The 23,874-nt window shown below is 39.6% G+C and overlaps 1 protein-coding gene across 2 annotated transcripts in view; it reads right to left on the minus strand.

Moving 5' to 3' along the window:
- Positions 1-23,874, minus strand: part of Abcc2 (ATP binding cassette subfamily C member 2) — an 82,117-nt gene that overhangs the window by 34,662 nt on the left and 23,581 nt on the right. For both annotated transcript variants that reach the window (XM_008831935.2, XM_029563014.1), the window contains 7 exons: positions 19,939-20,193; positions 18,453-18,518; positions 8,629-8,766; positions 7,957-8,103; positions 6,133-6,217; positions 5,399-5,465; positions 3,737-3,863 (listed from right to left, as the gene is read on the minus strand). In XM_008831935.2, the coding sequence (XP_008830157.1) occupies positions 3,737-3,863; positions 5,399-5,465; positions 6,133-6,217; positions 7,957-8,103; positions 8,629-8,766; positions 18,453-18,518; positions 19,939-20,193 (885 nt within the window). The remainder of the gene's footprint in view (positions 1-3,736; positions 3,864-5,398; positions 5,466-6,132; positions 6,218-7,956; positions 8,104-8,628; positions 8,767-18,452; positions 18,519-19,938; positions 20,194-23,874) is intronic.

Genomic DNA, 23,874 nt, shown 5'->3' on the forward strand with positions numbered 1-23,874 from the left:
CAGCATAGAACTGGGAAAATAAACAGCAGACCCCAATCTTATCTAAAGGAATATTGACAACTGATTGCTGCTAGATGAGGATCAGCTGACCTTCCTAAAACAAAGACTTCTAGATAGGCTGACTAGATTCAGCAGATAGACAAGTAATGGGGAATGGCTGGTGGTGCCAACAACACAGCAGACAGTAGCAGGGGTGACAGAGTATAAGGGCCCTAGTGGGGTGGGGGCTATGGGAGGGTACCATCTGGGAAGTGGGTGTATAGTTGAATAAGATGGTTTGGGATGTTCTGTGGGATATATACACACATACACACACACACACACAAATTTTTGTTAACTGTATTATATTTGAGAAGGAAACATAGAAATTTACATCATGCTAATTAGTAGAGGTGATAAACATCACCATTGAAATCTACCCGATGACTTTAGAGACATACACAGGCGCCAAGGATCCAAGTGCAACCGATTATGACTAGTAATAATAAGATAGATACAGATTAGAGATGCATGTGCCAACATCTCAGTGTTAGTAGCAAAAACAATGAGTCTTTCTGCAAGGAACACTATATTCTAAAATAAATGGAGATCTTTTTTAAAGGTTTAAAACTCATTCAACTTCATGTCTTACAGGGCTTATACTGAGTTCAATATTGTGTAACTGTATTAATTCAACTGTGAACCTAGAAACTTTCACCCATTTGTTAAATAGATGTACTCTTGCTCTAGAGTGTGTTACTGAATATGTTAAAGCTGTAGTGAAATGCTTCTTCTAATCATGTAGTTATTAAAAATTAAAAAAAGAAAATTGTCCTGTCCTGACTTTTTTCTGGTTGCCTGTCTAGAACTTGTAATGCTAATTACTCTTGCCTTTACTTCTCCTTCACATCTCTTATTAATGATTCAAAGAGTTTCTTTTCCTCCTCGAGATAAGAGTTATGCAGTTTGGGAGTCTTTCAGATAGACCCAATGAAGGGGTACTCCAGTTGCCTCACCCTGCATCCCTGTTCAGCATGGAAGAACCCAGAGTGGTCTGCATCCCTATTCCCTATTGGCAGTTTGGGTAACCTCTTCAGAGGATGGTGTGATAAGAATAGGAGGTAGGAACTTGCTTGGCAGTTAGTGTAAAAAGATCCCAAAGAAAAGTAGAGAGATTTATGGCTAAAACTCACAATGTCCTTGGGCCTCTTAGCAACTTACTCTGTTTCAAAGGCCAAAAATGTCAAAAGTATTCCGGAGCTTTTATCTAATCCTTAAAAGATTTTAGGGTTACCTCTTTAGAAGGGGGAATGTTAGAGTAGCCAGAGCCCCATAAAAAATAAATTAATTTAAAAAATATATATCTAATCAAGGTTTATCTGAGAACATTTGGTTTTTTTTACCCAAGCTTTATCTACATAGCACATGGTAATTAAAACTACCAGACTGGTGGAACTAACCTTATTGGATATTTAGCAGCCATACTTTGAGGACAGTTTTTGTTCCTTGCCCTCCAAGGTCTACTAAGTTCCAGGGGACTCTGGAACACCTCTCAAAATGTCCTGTAACTGTGGTGAGTCACCTGTCCTCTTCTCAGGGAAGACATGGAGACCCCACCATATGGACTTGAACCAGTGTCCACTAAACAAAGAGGACAGTCAACTCAGAGGAAACATCTCCTCCATGCTTCCAGGTGAAGCCAGACATGGTCAAGCAAGACCTTTGTCTTATTTTCACATAGATGGAACTGGTAAAAGAAAGGAGCCAGGGGCTCCTCCCAAGCCCATGTGACCCCTGAGGAACAGATCCTCAAATGACCTTAAATGTAAAAATAAATTGATTTATTTGGGCCAACTGTATGTCTTAAACACTCAAAAGGAAAGTGTAACCAAAGAGTAAAGGCATCAGTATATTTCTTTAAGAGTTCAAGGGGTTACACTTCCCAGACATTACGCTTAAGTCCATATAAAAAATTATTTAGACAATTATTTTTCATTGATGATTTTGTTCCTAATCAGAGAGTGCTGCTCAGATGCAAGACTTCAAATCTTGGTCTGCAATATTGTAGTGCCCACCTGTAGCTAAGGGAGACAACTCACTATTGTTCTAAAATGATGGATAAATTTATTTTCTCTCTGTTTCTACAAACCTTTGAGAGGGAACTGGCACTGATTCTAACTACTCCAACACCTATCAAAATGCTGAAAGCAAATCCTGAATCCATCACTCTTGAGTCCAACCTTGGCAGAAAAAAGAAAAATGAGGAGGAACCCAATAGAGGGGTGCTTTTGGAAGCCCTTGTCAACAAATTCCAATGGACTCTCATATGAACATTTGAAAATTGCCCTATTCTGACTTTAAAAATAAAAGCAAAAAGAGCTAGGCATGGTGATACACATCTTTAATCTCAGCACTCAAGAGGTAGAGGAGGAGGATCTCTGGAGGCCAGTCTGGTCTACATAGCAAGTTCCAGGCCAGTTAGGACTATAAGGAGACCCTGTCTCAAAAAATAAAATAAAAAAGAGAGCTGGGGATATAGCTCAGTGATAGAGCATTTGCCAAATATGTACAAGGTCTTGGGTTCAATCTCCAGCACTGAAAAAAAAAAAGGAGGTGAGTGGCTCAAAACCAATTTCGAGGTTAGGTGAAAATACCAGTGTTGATTTTGCAACCGCTACTGGTTTATTATTGTTTATTGGTACTCTGGTAATAAAGTTAAATTCTTTTTTATATTTTATTTATTATTTTTATTTTACGTGTATGAGTATACTACCTGCATGTATGTAAGTGCAGCCATGTGTGCAATGCCCATGAAGTTTAGAAGAGGGTGTCAGATTCCCCTGGAACTGGAGTTACAGATGGTTGTTAGCCACCATGTGGGTGCTGGGAATCAAATCTAGGTCCTTTGCAAGAGCAGCCAGTACTCTTAACCACTGAGCCATCTTTCCAGCCCCCAAAGTTAAGTTTTTAATGACCTGTTATAACTTTTTCCTAGGTTTTTTTATTTTTATTAGAAAATTTTGTAGAATGTGGGGCTTTTAGAAACATACACATAGTTACAGCAGAATACCTATAATTTGAAGGAAAACATCTCTAGTCAACAGTCTTGATACCTTAATGTGAGTATAAGAATCACATGTGGGGCTGGAACAATGGTTCAGCTGTCAAGAGCACTGGCTGCTTTTCCAGAGGATCTGGGTTTGGTTCCTAGCACCTACATGGTGACTAACAACCTTCCATATCTCCAGTTCCAGGGGATCAGAAGCTCTCTTCTGGTCTCCATGGGTTCACATGCACATGATGCACTTACATACATGTAGGCAAAACACTCATACACATAAAATACATAAACCAAAAACAATTTTTAAAGAAAGAATCACATGGATTGTTCACTAAAATTGTAGATACAGGCCAGGTATGGTGTTGCACACCTTTAATCCTAGGGCATGGAAGGCAGAGGCAGGGAGCTCTCTCTGAGTATGTGTACAGTCTAGTCTACAAAGTGAGTTCCAGATCAGTCAGAGTTACATAGTGAAACCCTATCTAAAAAAAAAAACAATAAAAATAAAATTGCAGATTCTTAGAAGCTATCCTGAGATTCTGAATGTATAAGACTGGGGTGGGGCAGAGAATCTATGGTTCACAATTCACCAGATGTCCCCAAGGCCATGTGTACTAGTGTATTGTCCCAAATGAGAAACAAGCATTAAGGCCCACATCTGGGGTCAGAAGTCTTCTCCATCACATTTCTTCTCACCTTGATGGTGATGTGCCCACGGACATTTTCCATTTCTCCCAGCATGGCTGATATCAAAGAGGATTTCCCAGAGCCCACAGTGCCCACTACAGCTACCAACTGGCCTGGCATTATGTCCAGGTTGACACTGAAAGAGAGAAATATTTTTGAAGAAAATGGGTGGGTGGAAGGAATAGTTCAAGTCACTCACTTCTCTGACTCTCTATGAAGTCTGTTATTAGATAATATTGCTCTCAAGCTAAAAAATTTGACAGAGATGTATGGCTCCAAAGTACTTCTTTATTATTAAGTCTTAAGAGGATAAAGAATGAGTCCTAATTTATTCAACTCATATAAAACCTTTAGTGTCAAAAGTACATTTCCCACAGGAAAAGTTCTCTTAGGATCAACTAAACAATACCCTAGAAGGTACCTGGAAACCTGAGTTATTTTGGGTCCCAACTCTGACACTGCTGGGTTGGAAAATTTTGGAAGGTCATTTCTTCTAGACTAAGGTTCTTTAATTCTAAACTAATTGAGTTGAACTCTGTAAACTAAATATTATTACTCAATGTTTCTGAGATTTATTCTATCAATAACACTTGATGAAAGTACATTTCCCTTATGAACTACTTCTGAAGATCTAACTTCTCCAGATGAGAATCCCAGGAACTCTGTGTGCCAGTTTGACTATTTAAGTTCCTAAAACATTTAGAACATTAGGATCATGCCCTGTAGTCTTTCTGAACTGTTTTGGACTCTAACAGTGAAGTGGGAACTATGAATAGATTCCTCTCTACAAAGGAAAGCTTTTTGGCTGGAAGGTTCAGAGCAATGGCTTCTGCTCTGACTAATCCTGGGGCTGTCTCCAGAGTGCATTTAGAGGCTAAAGAAGTAGGAGAGGGAACTCATAAGGTGACAGAAGATAAAGTGGTGTGCCTGGTTGCAAAGAAAGAAAGGAATAGCTATCTTGGGCTCCTGGTGTACTTTATGATGTGCTCAGTGGGTAAGGTGGGTGTACTGTTACACATAGTTCTTAACAGGCATCCTGTAAGTAGCAGCATGCAAGAATGGGCTGGCTTACAGCAGTATACCCAGTGAACAGGAGTTAACCCTACAGGCTGGAGTGCAGGAACAGTTTTTTTTGGCATGAAACTCCAGATCTGAAGTTGACTTCGTTTGTTTGTTTCAGACAGTCTTTTCATACAGCCCAGTCTGGCTCCACACTCTTGAACCTTTTTGCAATCTCTTGAGTGCTAAGATTGCAGGTGTGTGCCACCACATTCAGCTCTGAAATTGAATTTTCAAGAAGTAGTTCCTATTGTCTAGTCTGGGGAGAAAACTAGATTCTAAAGTTCAGGTTTTTAAGTGTACCCTCTGTTGTATCTGGAGAACTGGGCCACCTGTCAACCCTGCACTATCTCCACTCATTATCTGGGTGCATCTTCATGAATTCTCAGCTAAAGAGCTATCCACTCACAGCATGAAAGCAGGTGGTAAATATAATTATGGGAAAGAGGCTCAGAATCTTTGCTCTGAGCTCATCCCTCCAGGGATGCACTGATATGTAAGTGAACACAACATAAAGTTGGTTTCTCGTGTTTCATTGCATAGCATTTTCTGAGAACAGGCTAGAGCAGGAGAATCCTAAAGGAAAGCTGGATATCAAGGGAGCAAACTCACTCTTGGATTGTGGCTTCCAAGTCTTGGTCCCAGGTAAAAGAGGCCTCAGAAAACTGCACAGCTTTATCTATTGGAAAGAAAAGGCCCCCTCTTTTAGTCACATGTAGGACCTTACATATCTGTGAGTCCTTCCAAAGCCAGTATGTAGTCATGTTTCTGCTTCCTCTGTCAGTCCCTGGGATCACCTTTTATACTAACAGGAGGCAAATGAATGCTCCCAGGATGAGACCAGAAACAGCCTGCTTATTAGAAGCCTAAACTTGGTATCTCAGATTACAGAGAGCCTATGTATAGTCCTAGGCCCTCCTTTACCCTGTCCCCTTATATGAGTTCTACCTTCCTATGTAAACCCCTCCCCACTCTGGATTCCAGATCCACGGCTTACTCTGGCCATGAGTATCTTCCAATTCAGAATCTGTGTGTTTCACCCCTCACTACCTCCCCAATTCCTCACACTTGGTTTCATCCTGACTTCTGCTTTCTGGGTCCCTTGCAGGATCCCCTCTTTGTTCCCAGAATAGCTGGTTCTCCTTTGCTAATAAATCTAGATAAGCAATCTTCTCTGGGTGAAAACATAATTTAAGCTAAAATAGTATTGCTTATTATTCAAGCCTAAATTGAAGACAAATTCCCTAGCTCCTTCTTTTTTATTGGCTTGCTGCTAAGTCTTTTATATCAAATTTCTGTTGTCAGCACTATGAATAATTTTGGAAACAATTTCCAAATTTGCTTACCAAAACTGCAGACATGGCGAATGGCAGATGTGTCCAAGTCATCCCCTCCCAAATACTTCTCCAGGCGGTCTATGGAAACACTGGCCTAAAGAAGGACACAAAAGACCTCAAGCATAACAATTTCAATAACAAACATAAGCAGGGAGAGGATTTTGACTTTGTTATTATCCATGATTTTGTTACAACTGCAGTGTCTTGACAATTACCACAAATTCAGCTATACTTAGCCATGGAAGCCATCCCACCATATCTCTGCCCAGGAAACGATCTCATACTGGACAAAAGGAAATTAAGACACTACTTTCAGCCTTCAGAACACTCAGGGACTTCAACTCGATGGCTATTGCTTTCCAATCTTTGGTCCTGTTTCCAGAAAATGTCTACTACCTTCTTCTATGACAGAACACCTACTTCTGGTAACTGGGCTTCAGTCTTGCCCTTGTTTAATTGCATCTATGCCTTGATGATTCACCCAGTATCTTGATTCACCTGATCTACTACAGGATCCTTTATAAAGGATCTGGCCAATGATTAAATTGCAGCTGGTTTAAGAATTGGCAGAACACCCTGACATTACCAGAACATAAGAACTTGGGGAAGTTTTCAAGGAACATCCACATGGATGTTTTTCACTGGCCTTCCTATCATCTAGGAGAGCTATCATGAGATAATTTCTCACAGATACCCAGCCTCTGATGAAGTATTAGGCTTTCTTCCTGTTCCTTCCTTAGGTTACAACTACAGAGTGTAAAACTGCTTAGCTGCTTCATAGAGCAGCAGTTCAGAAACAGAATGGCCCAACGCTCATGTTGCATCATCATCAGACCACTTGTTGTACTGTATGAAAAGAAAATGTATGGAGTGGGCACCTTTGCTGATCTTGCTTATGTTCTTTATATCTTAAAAGAGCATGACAGGAAGGCCATCTCTTAGCCCCCAGCCCTTGTACAGCCAGAGTTGTCTGAACCTCGCTCCCTCTAGAATGAATACAGGTCAACACCTGTATCCTCTTCCATCACTGTGGTCTTGTCACCAGTCTGCCATCTGCCTTTTGAACTTCCTCTTGAGGTCTAGTTCTTGGTCCATTTCAATGACAAAGTTCAGTTTTTAGAACATAAACATTGCCTTGGGCCCATTTAAGGTTTCCTAAAATTTAAACTCATTTTCTGACAGATTGCGGCTCCCAAATTTACTACCATCTGTGTTCACAGAAAGACAGAATCCTTTCTCTTTCTTTGTGCCATATTTGTCTACTTTTATGTCAATACTTCAAAAACCTTAGAAAAAGAAGGGAGAAACTAGTCTGGGAAAAGGGGCTTATACCAAGTATAATCATAATAGTTTCACTAAATAAGAGGTGGATGAGGGACTGGAGAGATGGCTCAGTGGTTAAGAACACTGGTTGTTCTTGCAGAAGACCCGAGTTCGAATCCAAGCACCCACATGGCAGCTAACAACTGTCCGTAACTCCAGTCCCAGGGGATCCGACAGCCTCTTCTGATCTCCATGGGCATTGCACGACATGGGTGCACTTACCGACATGCAGGCAATACATGCATACACATAAAATAAAAATAATAAATAAAATTTTTTAAAAAGAGGTAGATGAGGCTGGTAGGATTAACCTCATTTTAGTCAAATAGATAAATCAGAGCTCAGAAAGTTTGTGATTTTTTTTTTAAGATCAAACCACTGTTCTCTAGAGACCAGAGAGATTTCTAATTGAAAATTCACTAATAGAAGCTAGACATGCACTATAGTAGACTAGTAATTCTGGACTATTAGGCATTTAGCTAAGCAGTTAGCAGTGGCGTTCCTATGTACCTGGAGCATGGCAGAGATCACCATGGGAAGCATGCCGAGGGGAAAACGTAAGATATTGAAGAGGGTTATGGAGGTGAAAGCCTTTTCTGCATCCAAAATATTGTTGCTATCCACCAGGACATAAACAGAAAATGTGATCACAGACACCTGGAAGGAACAAGATCATGAGCAATGTGTTACTAAAATGGTGCAAACAGCCTTGTACAAAGCTTCAGGAACACTGTACATCAGAGCTGAAGGACTCCTAGGGATTATCCCAAACTCCTTATATTACCAGTGAGAAAAAGGAGCTTATCAGAGGAAGAAATATCTCCTCCAAGGTGACAAAGTTAATGGATTGCTAAGGTCAGAATTTGGGCCTTCTGGCTCTTTCACCATACCCACATTACCTCCCCCAAGAAGAGAAGTTCTCCTACACAAGTCATTTTGGGGAACCATATTCATGATGAATGTCCTAAAAACTTGCTCTTGGCTACCAGGTCAACAAACAGCACAGAAGGAGTAGAACTAGAGTTGAAAATACAAAGTAAGGGTGCTGACATGAGAGTTTGAGGAAGGGGGAGCAAATTCCCTGAACTTGGGGATCAAGTCTATAGGTAATTGGAACCTATCAAGAACAGATCTTCCTTTTCAGGAGGCTGACCTACCCAGTTTATAAAATCTCCTACTCACCAGGACTGGAGTTAACTGTAAGATGAATGTAATCACAGTCTGCAGCTGGCCATATACCAGCAAGTTCTTGAGCTCTTTCTTCCGAAGGTTTTGGACTTGGTCTTTGAATGAAGGTTCCCAGGCAAAATATTTCAGGATCTAATAGGTAGAGAATAGTTGTTGCTTGAAAGGGCACCAGATACATATTACACACCCATGTTTTAGAATATGCTCCCCAAAATCTAAAGGCTGGATCTAGTTTATAAAGAATGTATACAGAGAGGCAGTTTGTATTTATTGACAACCTGCTATACATAAAGCATTTTACATATATTACTTCACTTAATTTTTATCAGACTGTCTCAGTTTACCTGCCTAAATAAATTTGCCTAACAACATAGGACTTCCCTTGTTAAAGCTTAGAAATTTCTGAAAAAACCAAGGTGAATTAGTCACCCCACTTTTGTAGAGTTTTTCTTTTGTTTGTTTTGCTTTCACTTAAACAATAAGAAAATGGACTGAAAGAGTCTAAGCAACTTTCCCAAAGTCATCGAACAATAAGGGGTAGAACTGAGATTCAGAGCCAGGTCTACCTTTTAATTCTAGCATATTAACAGAAAGACTGAATTAGAACTCTGACTTGACGAATAACAAGGAGCTAAAACAGGACACTGATTCTTCATTTTAAAGAATTTTGGACAATGTTAAAATCCACTCACTCAAAATAGCATTTTCTTTTTTAAAAAGGCCCTAACTAGTCACCTTTAAATGGTATAATGCATTATTTTGAAAGCTGATCTTGCCTATCCTTCATAAACTTCATTTTTGGAAATGAATCAGTTAGTAAAAGAGAATTCTTCACAGAAATGCAGCCAACCAACCATTTCATAGAAAATCAGCCAAGTCAGGTAGTTGATATCAAATGAACAACAGAAGTATAATATCACTCTTTCCAAAAAACAAAAACAAAAACCAAAAAACTCAACCTCCTGTGACTTCTAATGAATAATAATAGATCAAAGCAATAGCCATAAAATTTGTATAATCATAACAAACTTGGCTAAATATTAGAATCATCTAGGGAGCTTTGAGAAAATATTACCTATGCCTAGGCTCCAATTCAAGAAAATCTGATTTAAATTATTTTGGAGTATAACCTCAATCTTAGTGGGTTTTACAAACTTTTCAGGTGATCATTATATACTACCAGGGTCATAAACCACATTTGATGTAAAAGAATAAACCAGGCTGACAATACCTGAACCCACTGAACAGTCATCACTGCCCTATTTTGAAACTTGGTATCACTTGCAGATAACTCTCATAAATAAAATCTAACTCTAATCAAGCCTCTAGATCTTACTACCAATTTTTTTCCTTTGGTCTTTTTGAGATAGGGTCTCCCTATAGCCCCAGCTGGCCTGGATTCACTATGGGGACCAGGCTGGCCTTGAACTCATAGAGATCTGCCTGCCTCTGCCTCCCAAGTGCTGGGATTAAAGGTGTGCGCCACCACACCTGGCTGATTATACTACCAATTTATAAAAAGAACAGGAAACTACAAAAATAGTGTGGTTTTAAAAATATGATATGGGGGCTGGAAAGATGGTTCAGTGGTTAAGAGCACTGACTGCTCTTCCAGAAGACCCAGATTTGATTCTCAGCACCCACATGGTAGCTAACAACCATCCATAACTCCAGTTCCAGGGGATCCTACATATTCTTCTGACCTCTGCAGGCACTGCATGACATGGGTACACTTACATACTGCACAACATGGGTATACTTATGTATATGCAGGTAATGCACTCATACACATGAAATAAAAATAATAAAAAATATGATGTGGGTAAACAGCTGTACAGTAAAAGCACTACAAACTAAATGCCATCTTTGAACAGTTTAAGATCTTTATTCAAAGTAACCAGCAGTTTAAAAAAGAAGTGTAAGGCAATTGGCGAAATTGGAGGCATCAAAGAATTATTATTAATTTTTAGGTGATAATGATATTATGGTTGTCTTAAAGGGAAGTCCTTCTTTTAGAGATATATACAGGTGTGAAGTTTTATATTATTTTTAAAACAAATCTCAGATATCTTGTCATTTCATTCATACTTTGTATCTCTAAAAGATACATCATATACTGAACCTACAGGCAAAGAAGAGGTCAATGTGGAGTACAGGGTTCTGAGGAAACTACCAGGAAAGAATTTACCACTTCCCCTTCCCCATCCTCCAGAACCACAGGGATCACAGTGGCTGCAGAAACCTATGGCTCCCACTCAACCTTTCCCCAAAAGCTCTAAGTAGGTCCTGCTAGAGCCAGAGGGATCTAAGGAGTTCACCTTTCAACTCAGCACAGCTGTGTCAGCAATTCACTCCATTAGTATTCTTTTTATTAAAAGTTTTAAAGCTTTTTTCTTTTTATTTTCTTATGTGTATGAGTGTATTGCCTGCATGTATGAAAGTGCACTTGTGTCATGCAATGCCCACAGAGGTCTGAAGAGGGTGTCGGATCCCCTGTAACTGAGTTATGGATGGTTATTAGCCACCATCTGGGTGCTGGGATTTGAACCTGGGTCCTCTGTGAGAACAGTCAGTGCTCTTAACCACTGAGCCATCTCTCCAGCCATGCTAAGCATTCTTTTTATTTCTTATTTTCTATTATTTAATCTCCACTCTTATATATACATCTCATGATAGTCTTGCTTTTGTCTGTATATTGCTGAGTTAGATTTTAGGATTGTTGTATATGTTTTCACTCAGTCAACTGTAAGTGGTGCTTTTTTTCTTTTATTGAGCAAGGTTCTCACTATGTAGCCTTGCTAGCCTAAAACTCAGTATGTACACCTGGCCTCCAATTCATAGAGATCTGCCTGTCTTTGCTTCTGCCTCTGCCTCCTGAGTGTTGGGATTAAAGGTGTGCACCACCATGGCTGGCAAGGCCTTCTTTACTTTTCACCCACATCTCACATACTTCCCCTCTTATTTCTGTTTTTCTCCTCTTTTATCATCCTTATCCATCCTCTTTTTACTTTTTAAAGAAATTATTAAGTTATTTATTTATCACATATGTGTGTGCATGTGTGTGTGGGGGGGTACATGGCAGATCTATGGAGGTCAGAAAACAAGAACATATTCTCTTATTCCACCATGTGGATCCTAGAGATGAATCGGGTTGTAAGGCTTGGCAGCAAGTGCCTTTTCCAATAGAGTTATCTCACTGGCACCTTTTTACTTCTGAATTATAACCTTCCATAACTTTAACAATCTCTACATCACTGGACTCTATCAGTATCCTAACTTTCTTTTCCCAGCTACTTTACCCATTTCAATTTTTTTCTTTTCAAAGTTGACCCATCCTACATCCCTCCCACTCCTAATCTAATTAACCGAAGTCAGAGTATAAACCATATTATCTTTGGGCTTGTTATTCCTCCAGCAATTACTGAAGTCAAAGAGCCACCGTTATTAAATGGCTAGCAAACATTTGTAGAATAGGAATATTTGGCAGCTGTGGATGTTTCTGCAGTTAATATTCTACTCAGGGAACAATTCAGAGTATTTGTCAGGCACTGTGATCTCCTGACCTGAGGAACTATTTTCCGAGCTGTGCACCTGAACTCTACCACATTCAAGTCCCAAGTGAACATAACAAATTCTTCAACTGAAAGAATATAGCTGATAAAAAAAAATCCTAAGCAATTGAAATCACCCCAGATGCATATGTCTCAACTCAGTAACACAAAGAACAAACAACAAAAACCCCCACAACATAACAAAATTTGCTAATCATACAGTGATGGCATTCATCAAGAATGAATTAGATGAAGCCTCAGACAGAGAACTCAAAAGAATGATTTTAAGTATGTTCAAAGAAATCAAAATAAGTTCCTGATTGAGAGTACAAACAAACACATGAATGAAATAATGACAGTAATGTATTTGTTGAGGTTTGTTTTGTGGCCCAGTAAGTTCCATGGGGTGCTGAGTAGAAAGAGTATTCTTTGGCGCTTGGGTGGAATATTCGAAAGACGTCTGTTAGGTCCATTTGAGGTATGGTATAATTTAATTCAGATGTCTCTCTGTTTATTCTTTGTCCAGTTGACCTGTCTAATGGAGAAAGTGGAGTATCAAAGTCCCCTAGTATTACTGAGTTGGGGTTAATCTGTGTCTTAAAGTCTTGTAGCGTTGTTTTTATGAATTTGGGTGCACCAGAATTTGGTGCATCTATGTTAAGGAGTGGAATATCTTCTTGGTTAACTGTTCTTTTGGTCAGAATGAAGTGACCCTCCTTATCTCTTCTGATTAGTTTTATTTTGAAGTCTATTTTGTCAGATATTAGAATTGCAACCCCTGCTTGTTTCTTAGTGCCATTTGCTTGGAATATTATTTTCCATCCTTTTACCTTAAGGTAGGGCCTGTTCTTCAAGGTGAGGTAGGTTTCTTGCAGACAGCAAAGAGATGGATTTTGTTTCTTAATCCATTCACTCAGCCTGTGTCTTCTGACTGGGGAGTTCAGTCCATTGATATTTAAGTTTATTATTGAAAGATGTGTATTGGTTGTCATCATTTTAATTGCTGTTTGTGTTCTCTAATTTTGGGTTTCCTAAATTATGCCTTTATTTATTTTCTTTTGTTGCCCCTGGGGTGTAGTTGTTTCTCTCTCTGCTCTCTGTATTGCTTCAAGTATTCTTTGAAGGCCTGGTTTTGTCAACATGCATTCTTTCAGGATCTTTTAAAATATTCTGCGCTGGCATCTATTGTCATGTAGAACTGGAAATACCTTAGTCCAGGCTCTTTTGGCTTTCATAATTTACAACGATAAGTCAGCTGTAATTCTGATGGGCTTTCCTTTGTATGTGACTTGTTTTTCTTTTGCTGCTTTCAGTATTCTCTCTTTGTTCTGTATATTTAGTGTTTTTACTATGATGTGTTGTGGAGAGATTCTTTTCTGAGCCTATTTGCTGTTCTATGTGCTTCCCGTATTTGTATGGGGATGTCTTTCCTTAATTTTGGGAAATTCTCTTCTACAATCTTGTTTAAGATCTGGTCAACACCATTGTCCTGAAATTCTTCTCCTTCCTCTATGCCTATGATCCATAGATTTGGTCTTTTCATGGTGTCTCACATCTCTTGCATATTTCATTCCTGTTTTTTTTTTTAATTTTCCATAATCTTTGCTTGAGTGTTCCAATTCTTCAACTTTATCCTCCAGTGTTGATATTCTGTTTTCCATTTCATTCATTCTAGTGGTGAGGCTTTCCCCTGCTGTTTCTAGTTGTCTTATTGAGTTTTGCACTTCCTCCTTCATTTCTGCCTGAGTTTTCTTCAATGTTTCTATCTCTTTTGTGAATTCATTCAAAAGTTTATCCATATCTTCTTTTAGCTCTTTGATTTGTTTGTTCATGTGTTCTTTAAATTCATTTAATTCCTTGATCATATTTGTAATTGTTCTTTTAAATTCATTGTCCTGGGTTATCTCTAGGGGGTTCTCCTTGTAGAACTCTTCTACAGGATTGGTGGAGCTTGGTGGGGACATAGTGTTTTGGCTTTCCATTTTATTATTCTTTCGTTGTGATTTTGGCATGTGAATTTCTTTTGTTGTTTATGATTCTGATATGAAAATATAGTTGAAGTATGCTTCTGTATGTATTATTGGGGTGCCTAGATCCTTTCTTTGTTGGTTATGTAATGCTGGTTGGTATAGGGTTCAGGTTCTCTCAGGTTTAATTTGGAGGGAACCGATGGCTTCAGATCAGCTATTCAGGAGTACCCACAGAAGCTCAATTCAGGTTCCATTCAGGTACACTCAGGCTTCCTTCACCGCATAGAGGCAGGATCTGGGGGCTCTCAGCCAGTCCCCTGTGTTCTCAGGCCCTCTGCCCAACAGAACTCGGTACTCTCTCATAATGACAGTGATGTAAGCCATGAAAGAGGAATTCAACAAAGAGATAGAAATACTGAAGAAAAACCAGCCTGATATGTGGGAAATGAAAAAACATCGTAAGTCAAATAAAAAACTCTGTAGAAAGTTGCACTAATAGAATGGATCAAGGAGAGGATAGACTAGCTGAGCTTGAAGACAAGATGATGAATTGGAACAATCCAACATGGACAAAGATAAAACAGTAAGCTATCAATGGAAATGTGAAGATATATACAACACCATGTAAAGAACAAATGTATGGGTTATGGGCATAGATGAAGGAGAAGAATCATATTCTAAAGATACTGAAAATATTTTTTTAATTATTTTTTATTTTATGTGTATGATGTATTGTCTGCATGTATGTAAATGCAACTGAGTCGTGCAATGCCTTCAGAGGTCAGAAGAGGGCATCAGATCCCCTGGAACTGATGTTATGGACAGTTGTTAGCTACCATGTGGGTGCTGGGAATCAAACCCAGGTCCTCTGCAAGAGCAGTCAGTGCTCTTAACTGCTGAGTCATCTCTCCAGCCCCATAGAAAATATTTTTAAAACAATTATAACAGAAAATTTCCCAGAGTTAGAAAAAGAGATGCCAATCCAGAGAGAGGAGGAATTTAAGAGGGCTGGAGAAATGGCTCAATGGTTAAGTGCACTGACTGCTCTTGCAGAGGACCCAGGTTTGATTCATATAGGGGCTAACTACTGTCCATAACTCCAGTTCCAGGGGATCCAATGCCCTCTTCTGGCATTGCATGACATGGCATTGCATGACATGAGTGCACTTACATACATGCAACTAAAGTAGTCATACAAATAAAATAAAAATAAAAAAAAATTTTTTAGTACATGTGCTGCCAAAGTGAGCACATAAATACATTTTTAAAAAGAAGGCATTTAGGGGACACCAAACAGACAGGACCAGAAAAGCTTCTACTCATCATTTTATAGTCAAAAAGACCAAAAAAAAATACTAAATACACAGAGCAAAGAAAGTTTATTGAAAGCAGAAAGAGAGAAACAAGAAGTCACATATAAAGTCAGGCTCATTAGAATAACAGCATATTTGTCAACTGAAATTTTAAAAAGTCACAAGGGCCTACAGAGATGTATTTAAAGTTCTGAAAGTCAACAACTGTCAGTACAGACTACTATACCCAGCAAAGCTATCTGTCATAATTGGAGGAAAAGTAAAAACTTTCTATGATAAAAATAAAGGCAAAGGAATTAATGACTACTAAGCCAGCTCTACAGGACCCCTTCAGACTGAAGAGAAAAAAATCCATCCTCCAGGCCACAGGAAACAATAAGGCACATTAGAATAGTAGTTAAGCAAGAGAGATATAGGAAAAAAACCCAAACACTACAAAATCAACAGAATAACAGGAATCAATACACACATTTTAATAATAATTCTTAATATTAATGATCTCAAATTCCCAGCCAAAAGACACAGACTAGTAAATTAAATCAAACAGCAGGAAGCACTTATTTGTTGCCTCCAAGAAATACACCTCACCTCAAAAGACAGGCACTACCTTAGGATTAAAAGATGGAGAAAAGTATTCCAAGCAAGTGGACATAGGAAACAAGTTGGTATCACTGCTCTAACATCTGACAAAATAGACTTCAAACCAAAACAGTAAGAAAAGATAAAGTTACTACATAATGATTAAGGGAACAATCCATCAAGAGATTAAAGGGATTTAACAGACATCTACAGAAACATTCTATCTGAACACTGCAGAATGCACATTTTTGCTTAGTAGGCCATGGAACTTTCTCTAAAATAAATCATATATTAGGACATATACACAATAGAACTTTATTAAGCTTCAAAGAAAAATAAAATTATGAAAATTTCAGGAAAATAGCTAGAACTAGAAAATATACATACTAAATGAGGCAACACAGGCCCCAAAAGATAAATGCCACATGTCCTTTGTCATATGTGGGTCCTAGCTTTGAATTTTTAGATTTGTGTGCTTAATTTGAAGTGTCTGTGGAGATTGAAACTAGCAAGGGCCCATGAAGGGGGAGGGAAAGAAACTTAAACAGTAGAGGGGAGTGTAGAACACATGAGATACAAAAGTTGAGTGAAAGTAGGCCAAGGGGGCAGGAATACTGGGGGTAGAAAAGTTTAAGCATGGGTGGGGGTTGGGGAGAAGAGGGATAGGAAGAAGGTTAACTAAAACGAAGAACGTGTGGGAAAAAAAAACTTATAAAAACCCACTGCTGGGGCTAGAGAGATGGCTCAGTGGATAAGAGCACTGACTGCTCTTGCAGAGGACCCGGGTTTGATTACCAGCACCCACATGGTGGCTACGAACCATCTTTAACTTCAGTTCCAGGGGAATCCAAAGCCCTCTTCTGACCTCCGCGGCATTGCATGACACGGGTGCACTCACATACGTGCAGGCAATACATTCATACACATAAAAAAAACCCCACTGCTTTGTAAGCTAACTAAAAATATAAAGGACTTTGAAGTGAGGTACCCTGCATGGGTAGATAATGCTTCTTTTAGAAGCTTTGGGTTATTAATCAAAATTCCCCGTGCCATGCATGGGATACATCCTTATGAGTTGCTGATTGGGGAGACTCCAGAGGCCATCAAAGCAACACAGGCTATTGCCATTGCTCTTGGTTGCCCGCCAAAACTAAATGGTAAGACTCAATTGCTGAAGACACCACACACTTTGCAGAATATGAAGAAATTAAGCTGGAACTGATATGGAAACTTCCCTGTTGACTAGCTTTCCTAATGCCAGATGCAGCAACATAGACCATTGATGGGTAAGCCATCAATGGTCTTACCCACAGTGGACCCTGCATGCTACAATACAAACTTACCAGGCAAGATGTGCCCCTGGTGTAAGAGTGGCATGAATGTTACAGGAATAAGCAACTGCATTCTGATTTGATCTGAGACCTGCTCCACTAGAAGGAAATGATATTTGGCACTGTAAACCTGGTCAAAGGCCCATGGCTGCAGAGGTTATAGATTTTGGTGTGGCGGGGGGGAACCTACTACTGATGTTTTGCTAAAGGGACATATTGTCAAACTGCCATGTAGATATTTATACTTATTCCCATAGATTAGTGTTGCTCTGAGCCTTGATCAGAGAAGCTTCTTTTTGCAGGGATAGTGGTTACTGCGGAGACTCATAACTGGTCAAAGTGCTGAGAATAAACGACTGTTGAGTGTTCAGCCCTAAATGAGATATCTCTATCACCACCCCAAGGCTTAGGGAACATCATGGAAGAGGGGAAAGGAAAGAATGTAAGAACTAGGGAATGAGGAAGAGTGCTGTGAAATACTGTCTTTTGGACATGGCATGGTTGCTACACTCACAAACTCATAGGAGCTGTCATTACCTGTACAAGACCTGAACAAGATCAAGTCAGTCAGAATTTCAGCATGGATGGGGAAGGGACTCATGAGGCCCCACCCCTAAAGCTATTGGTAGTTCATGGCTGCTAGGGAAGGAGGAATCTTTTTTTCAGGGTTATAGCCATTGTTAAATTGTTTATGATCCAGTGAATAACTCTAAATTCATCCACATGTAAGCAACCCTAATTAAACTTTAAAAAAAGGGGAGTGTATGCATGTGCGCACATTTGTGTGTGTTGTGTGTGTATGTGAATATGATCAAAATACATTATATACATGTATGAAATTGTCAAAGATTACATAAAATATTTTTAAATTGTCTATGGTAAAATGTAAAAACAAAACAAACCATTTAGGGTAAATTAATAGAAACTGAGGTTCAAAAGAATGCCTAAAAGGGATAGGAGAGGAAACAGGAGTCTTGCGGGTAAATGAATCAGTATGAATGTGATATCCAACAGGCCAAGACAGTGACTGCTTTTGTCACTGCACCAGAGGATTGCCTCTGCTAGGCTTCTTACCTTAATTCCATTGAGAATCTCATTCATGATTTTTAAACGTCTGTCTTTATACTTCATATTTTTGAACTGGCAAGAGAAAGAAAAACAAAAATAAAACACACTTCTGTGAGAGAGGATCCAGGTTTGGGGCTGATGGTAAGCCTCAGTGGAAACTGTGCCTGTTATTTAATATGATCTTGGGGTGCCCCATGATAGCATTCATCTTCATCTCTCGTCAACTCTTTTTTGCCCATTCAGCTTTTCCCATCCCTATCCTTGTTCTGACCCTTGAAGACGCCAAGGTTGTTTCTAGCCACTCTCCCCCAGCCCTTGTCTGACTGTACTCTTCCCTCAGGTTGTTCTTCCTTTACTGTTCCCAAGGTGCATTCCTTCAAGTCAGGATGTGTATCTCTTGACCCCCTAATAGAAAAGAACTACCCATTCACTATCATTTGACACTTAGCTGTCTGTTTCATACTTCTCATGACCTGGTATTTTTCTTCTTTGTTGCCTATCTCTCTGCCCCTCAAGCAGAATATTCTTGAGAGTAGGATCCTTGTCTATTTTGTTGCTATGTTCTCACAAAAGTTAAGATATACAACAGTTTTAAAACAATTATTTGTTACTAGATGAATACAAAACAAGTGAATGACTAGATCACATACTCTAGCAGTTCCACCTACTCAACCTGTGATTACTAGTAGAGCTAAGGACTGTCTGCCTGGAGCATGACCACCTGATAGCAGCAGGTGATTGTCAGGACTTAGGCTGAAAGTGTAATTACCTGTGTGACTGCTCTGTCTAGGTGATTTGTTTTGCTATGATGGAGAAGTGGAATAAAGATCACTGCTGTCAGGGCTGGAGAGATGGCTCAGTGGTTAAGAGCACTGACTGTTCTTGCAGAGGACCCAGGTTCAATTCCCAGCACCCACATGGTGGCTACAAACGTTCCAGGGGAATCCGAACCCTTTTTCTGACCTCTGTGGCATTGCACCACATGGGTGCACTCACATACATGCAGGCAACATACACATAAAATAACAAAATGTTTTTTTAAAAAATCATTGTTGTCAAGGAAATCCAGCAGAGCAAGATGGAAAAGTTATATACTGAGTCTCCAGACAAGGTTTTCCCTCTCCAATCAGCATCTTCCCTCTAATCATGAATGAAAACAGAGTATATAAACCCTAAGAGTGGTCAGAAGCTAAAAACAAAGATAGAAAGTGAAGTACATTTGGGATGGTGGAAAGTCTTCTATAAACTTTGTCCTTCCATAACTCTCTCTAAGAATTAGTAGCTTAAGTAAAAGAGTTTAGATGTTATAGGTCCGGGTGTGGTGGCACATGCCTTTAACCCCAGCACTTGGGAAGCAGGGGCAGGCAGATCTCTATGAGATCTAGTCCATCTGGTTTACATTGTGAGTTCAAAGCCAGCTGAGGTGACAGGGAGATCCTATCTCAAAAAACAAAGGGGGAGGCTGTAGATACACAGGTGTCTATTTCTTTACCTGAATATTCTTGTTTTTGGTGGCCAGTACTCCATTAACTGGGACTAGGAGAACCATCATCCCAACACCTGCTAAGACTGAAGGTCCCAACTCTCTCCATAGGAAGTAGATGGATAAGACAATCTGTATAACACTTGACCACACCAAGTGCATGAAGTTGGTTACATTCATTAGCTTCTGGGCATCCACAGACATCAGGTTCACTGTTTCTCCAATGGTGTACTGCCTCCTGGCCAAGTTAGAGAGGGTCAGTGCCTATAGATAAAGATGAGGATTGGCATCAGTGAATAAAGCCGAACATACCAGGGGACTGACGAGGAACTCGGAAATAAGAACACAGAAGATGAGCTCCATACAGACATAAGTTCTCCAAGGGACTATGACTTCTTGCCTCCAAATTTACACAGTGTTTTCTCTTTCTTTACTTTCATCACAACCAACCAGGATTATTTTGCTTTTCTATTTACATATCAGATGTAAAATGTGAGGACAAGGGCTACATTTACCCACTTAATGTTTGTATTATGTGGCACATCATAGGGAATCCAATACTGAAGAATGGAAGAAAAGCAGGGAGTGAAAAATGGCAGGAAAGAAGGAAGGAGGGAATCAGCATTGTTGATTCTGGCTCTGTGAACTTAAACTTTTTGGGGGGAGGGTCCTTTTGAAACAGGGTCTCCCTGTAGCCCCAGCTGGCCTGGAACTATGTAGACCAGGCTGGCTTTGAACTGACAGAGATCCACCTGCCTCTGCCTTCCAAGTTTTGGGACTAAAGGCATGTGCCACCACACCCTGCTCAGGTTTAAATTGTTTTATTACATTTTATTTATTTTGTGTGTATGGCAGGGGGCGTCATGGCCATTAGGATTGCTGGCAGGTGCCTTTATCTGCTGAGCCATCTTGGTGGCCCCCTTGTAGACTTATGATGTGGCTATTTCCAGCCATAGTCTTACAGTTAGAGTGCAAGCATTTCAAGAAGGATAGAGATTTTAGAATGGAGAGGAAAGTGGAGAATTCACAAGTTTGGAGTAAAATGCTGTTCTAGTTTGTCTCTCCATTGCTGTGACAAAACACTCTGACTGCTACCAACTTGGGGAGGAAAGGGTTGATTTGTCTTACATCTCCCAGGTCACAGTTCATCAGGGAGTCCAAAGTAGGAACTCGGCAGGAACCTGGAGGCAGGAGCTGAAGCACAGGCCATGGAGGAACGCTGCTTACTGGCTTGCTCTCCTGGCCCCAGCTCAGCCTGCTTTTTTATGCAACACAGGCCCACTTACCCAGGGTGGCACCACCTACAGTGGGCTGTGCCCTCCCACATCACTCAACAATCAAGAAGTTGCCCCACAGACATGGCCACAGGGCAGTCCAATGGAGGCAATTCCCCAATTGAGGCTCCCTCAACCTAGGTGTGTCAAGTTGACACTGAAGTTATCCAGCACAAATGCTTTCTCTATTGTTAGGAATTTGCAGGGCAGTCATGCCTGAAACTTGTAGTATGGGCCTTTTGTTTTCATGTTAGGGAAATCAGGAAGCTAATACTCAAGGTCTGTTCCTTTCAATGCCTTACAGAGCTAGGCATAGTAGTTCACACCTGTAATCTCAGCACTCAGGAGGCTAAAGCAGGAGAACTGCCTCAAGATTAAAGTTAGTTGAGGCTACACAGTGAATTCTAGGCCAGCCTGAGCTGCAGTGTGAGATGCCGATCAAAGCAAAAATAATGCTTTGCACAAATGCTCTAGAGCAACGAACTAGCTTATACTGTTTTCACCAAGATACCATCTGGTATAGCCTTCATTCTTCCAGAAGGGAAGCATTCTAATAACCAGAAAGGCAGTGTGTGGGCTGTGTATGTAAGTGGCCCTAGGTACCCAGCTCCATTCTCCTCCTAGAAACTCTATGATCATCTAAATCCATGAGTACATTTTTGGGAGGATCATAATAAGAGTCTTGATTGTAAAGAGAAATCTCCTAAAATGTTTGGCCATAAAGATTCTAGAGGAATCAACCCATTGTTATACATCCCTGTGGTATGAAAAAGCAAAACAAAAATAAAAACAAGCATCCAATCAATTACCTTTCAAGGTAATCATTTCTTTTCTCAATAAAAATCTCAATAATGTAGAAATATCACTGATTTCGTTCCAATAGCCTTTGTCTGAGACAAGCCCTGGCTATGTGATTGTAGGCAATTAATTCATCTAAGCCTTATTATTCTTTGTGAAATAAAAACCATGTGTCTACTTCACATGGATATTGATAATAAATATGAAAAATGCTTTATAAACAGTAAAGCATTGTTTAAATACACAAAATTCGTAATTTTCTTTTATTCTTTTAATAGCAATATTTAGTTGAATGAAAATGACATCTTTATTAATTGTAATAAAACCTGGAACACATTAAGAATCAAAATAGTAAGAACAAATAATCAGAATTTTAAAAAATCTTTTTGAGACAGGGTCTCCCTGGAGCCCCAGCTGACCTGACCTGGACCTCACTATGTACACTAGGCTGGCCTTGAACTCTGCCTCTAGAGTGCTAGGATTAAAGGCCTGTACCACCATGCTTGGCTGAATAATCACAACGTTAAACATGTATGTTTGTGTGTGTGTGTGTGTGTGTGTGTGTGTGTGTGTGTCTGTGTGTGTTGGTTTTCCATGACAGCAATCAAATCTAGTACCTCACACATGCTAGGCAAGTACTTTGAACTATATCCCTAGTCCCTCATATTTTTTAAAGACTATATTAGTGGACATAGGTGAGACAGCTTGATTAGTGAACTCATAACCTAAAAGCCAGCAAAATTTCAGTAACTCTAAAATGAATAAACAGTTAAAAAATGAACTTGGGAATAGAAACTCCAGTGTGATGGTGTCTGAAAATTCAAAGGACTTGACCTTACTTTTGATCAAAAGTCACTGGATAACCTATTAGTCTCTTTTAGCCTATTAGTCTCAATATCCACTTACAGAGGACAAAGTTGCCTTATGTTTCAAGAGAAGAAAACAAAAAAGTGGGAACTGTATTAAAGAATTACTATCATGGAACCTTTCAGAGAAGAGAAGACAGGGAGAAACGGCAACTGATGTTCTGACTTACATAAGTCCTGCCTCCTCAAGCTTGTTTGTAGTCACTGATCATAACTACTATATTTTCAATTTTAGGGATAAAACTGAATCTCATCATGATATCTAGCACATAAAGAAAATAAAGTTTCCCTGAGAAATTATGTATCAGAGTCAGAGAGATGACTCATTGGGTAAAGGAGCTTTCAGCAAAGCTTGACAACCCGAGTATGATCCCCAGGCCCACATGGTGGAGGAGAGAGTGGACTCCTGCAAGTTGTCCTCTGACTCCACACCCATCCTCACCCACATACAAATAGTTGCATCTAATTATATTTATGTGGTTTTATAAATAAATTTAAGTTTTATTTAATTTTTTATGTGTATGTGTGTGCTTATATAAGTTTATATGCACCATATGTGTGTAGGATCCCACTGAACAGAAGAAAGCATCAGATCCTTTAGACCTGGAGTTACAGATGGTTATGAGCCAACATGTTGGTGCTGGGAACTGAACATGGGTCCTCTGTAAGAGCAGCAAGTGCTCTTAACTGCTGAGACATCTCTCCAGCCCCAATAAATGTAATTTTAAAAATTAAAAAAAGAAAACAGCGCTGGGAGTGGTGGCTAGGCCTTTAATCCTAGCACTCGGGAGACAGAGGCAGGCAGATCTCTGTGAGTTCAAGGCCAGCCTGGTCTGCATAACGCTACATGTGGCTACAGGGAGACCCTGTCTCAAAAAGACAGGAAAAAAAAAAAAACCCTACATATCAGAGGAAAGATGAGAAAAATCATCTTAAGCAAACTGAAAGCCTCCAGAGTAAATGGAACTCAGTAATGAGAGATTGTATTTACAATAAATAAATAAATA

Source organism: Nannospalax galili, unplaced genomic scaffold (assembly GCF_000622305.1).
Source record: "Nannospalax galili isolate Female #2095 unplaced genomic scaffold, S.galili_v1.0 scaffold875, whole genome shotgun sequence".
NCBI lineage: Eukaryota > Metazoa > Chordata > Mammalia > Rodentia > Spalacidae > Nannospalax > Nannospalax galili.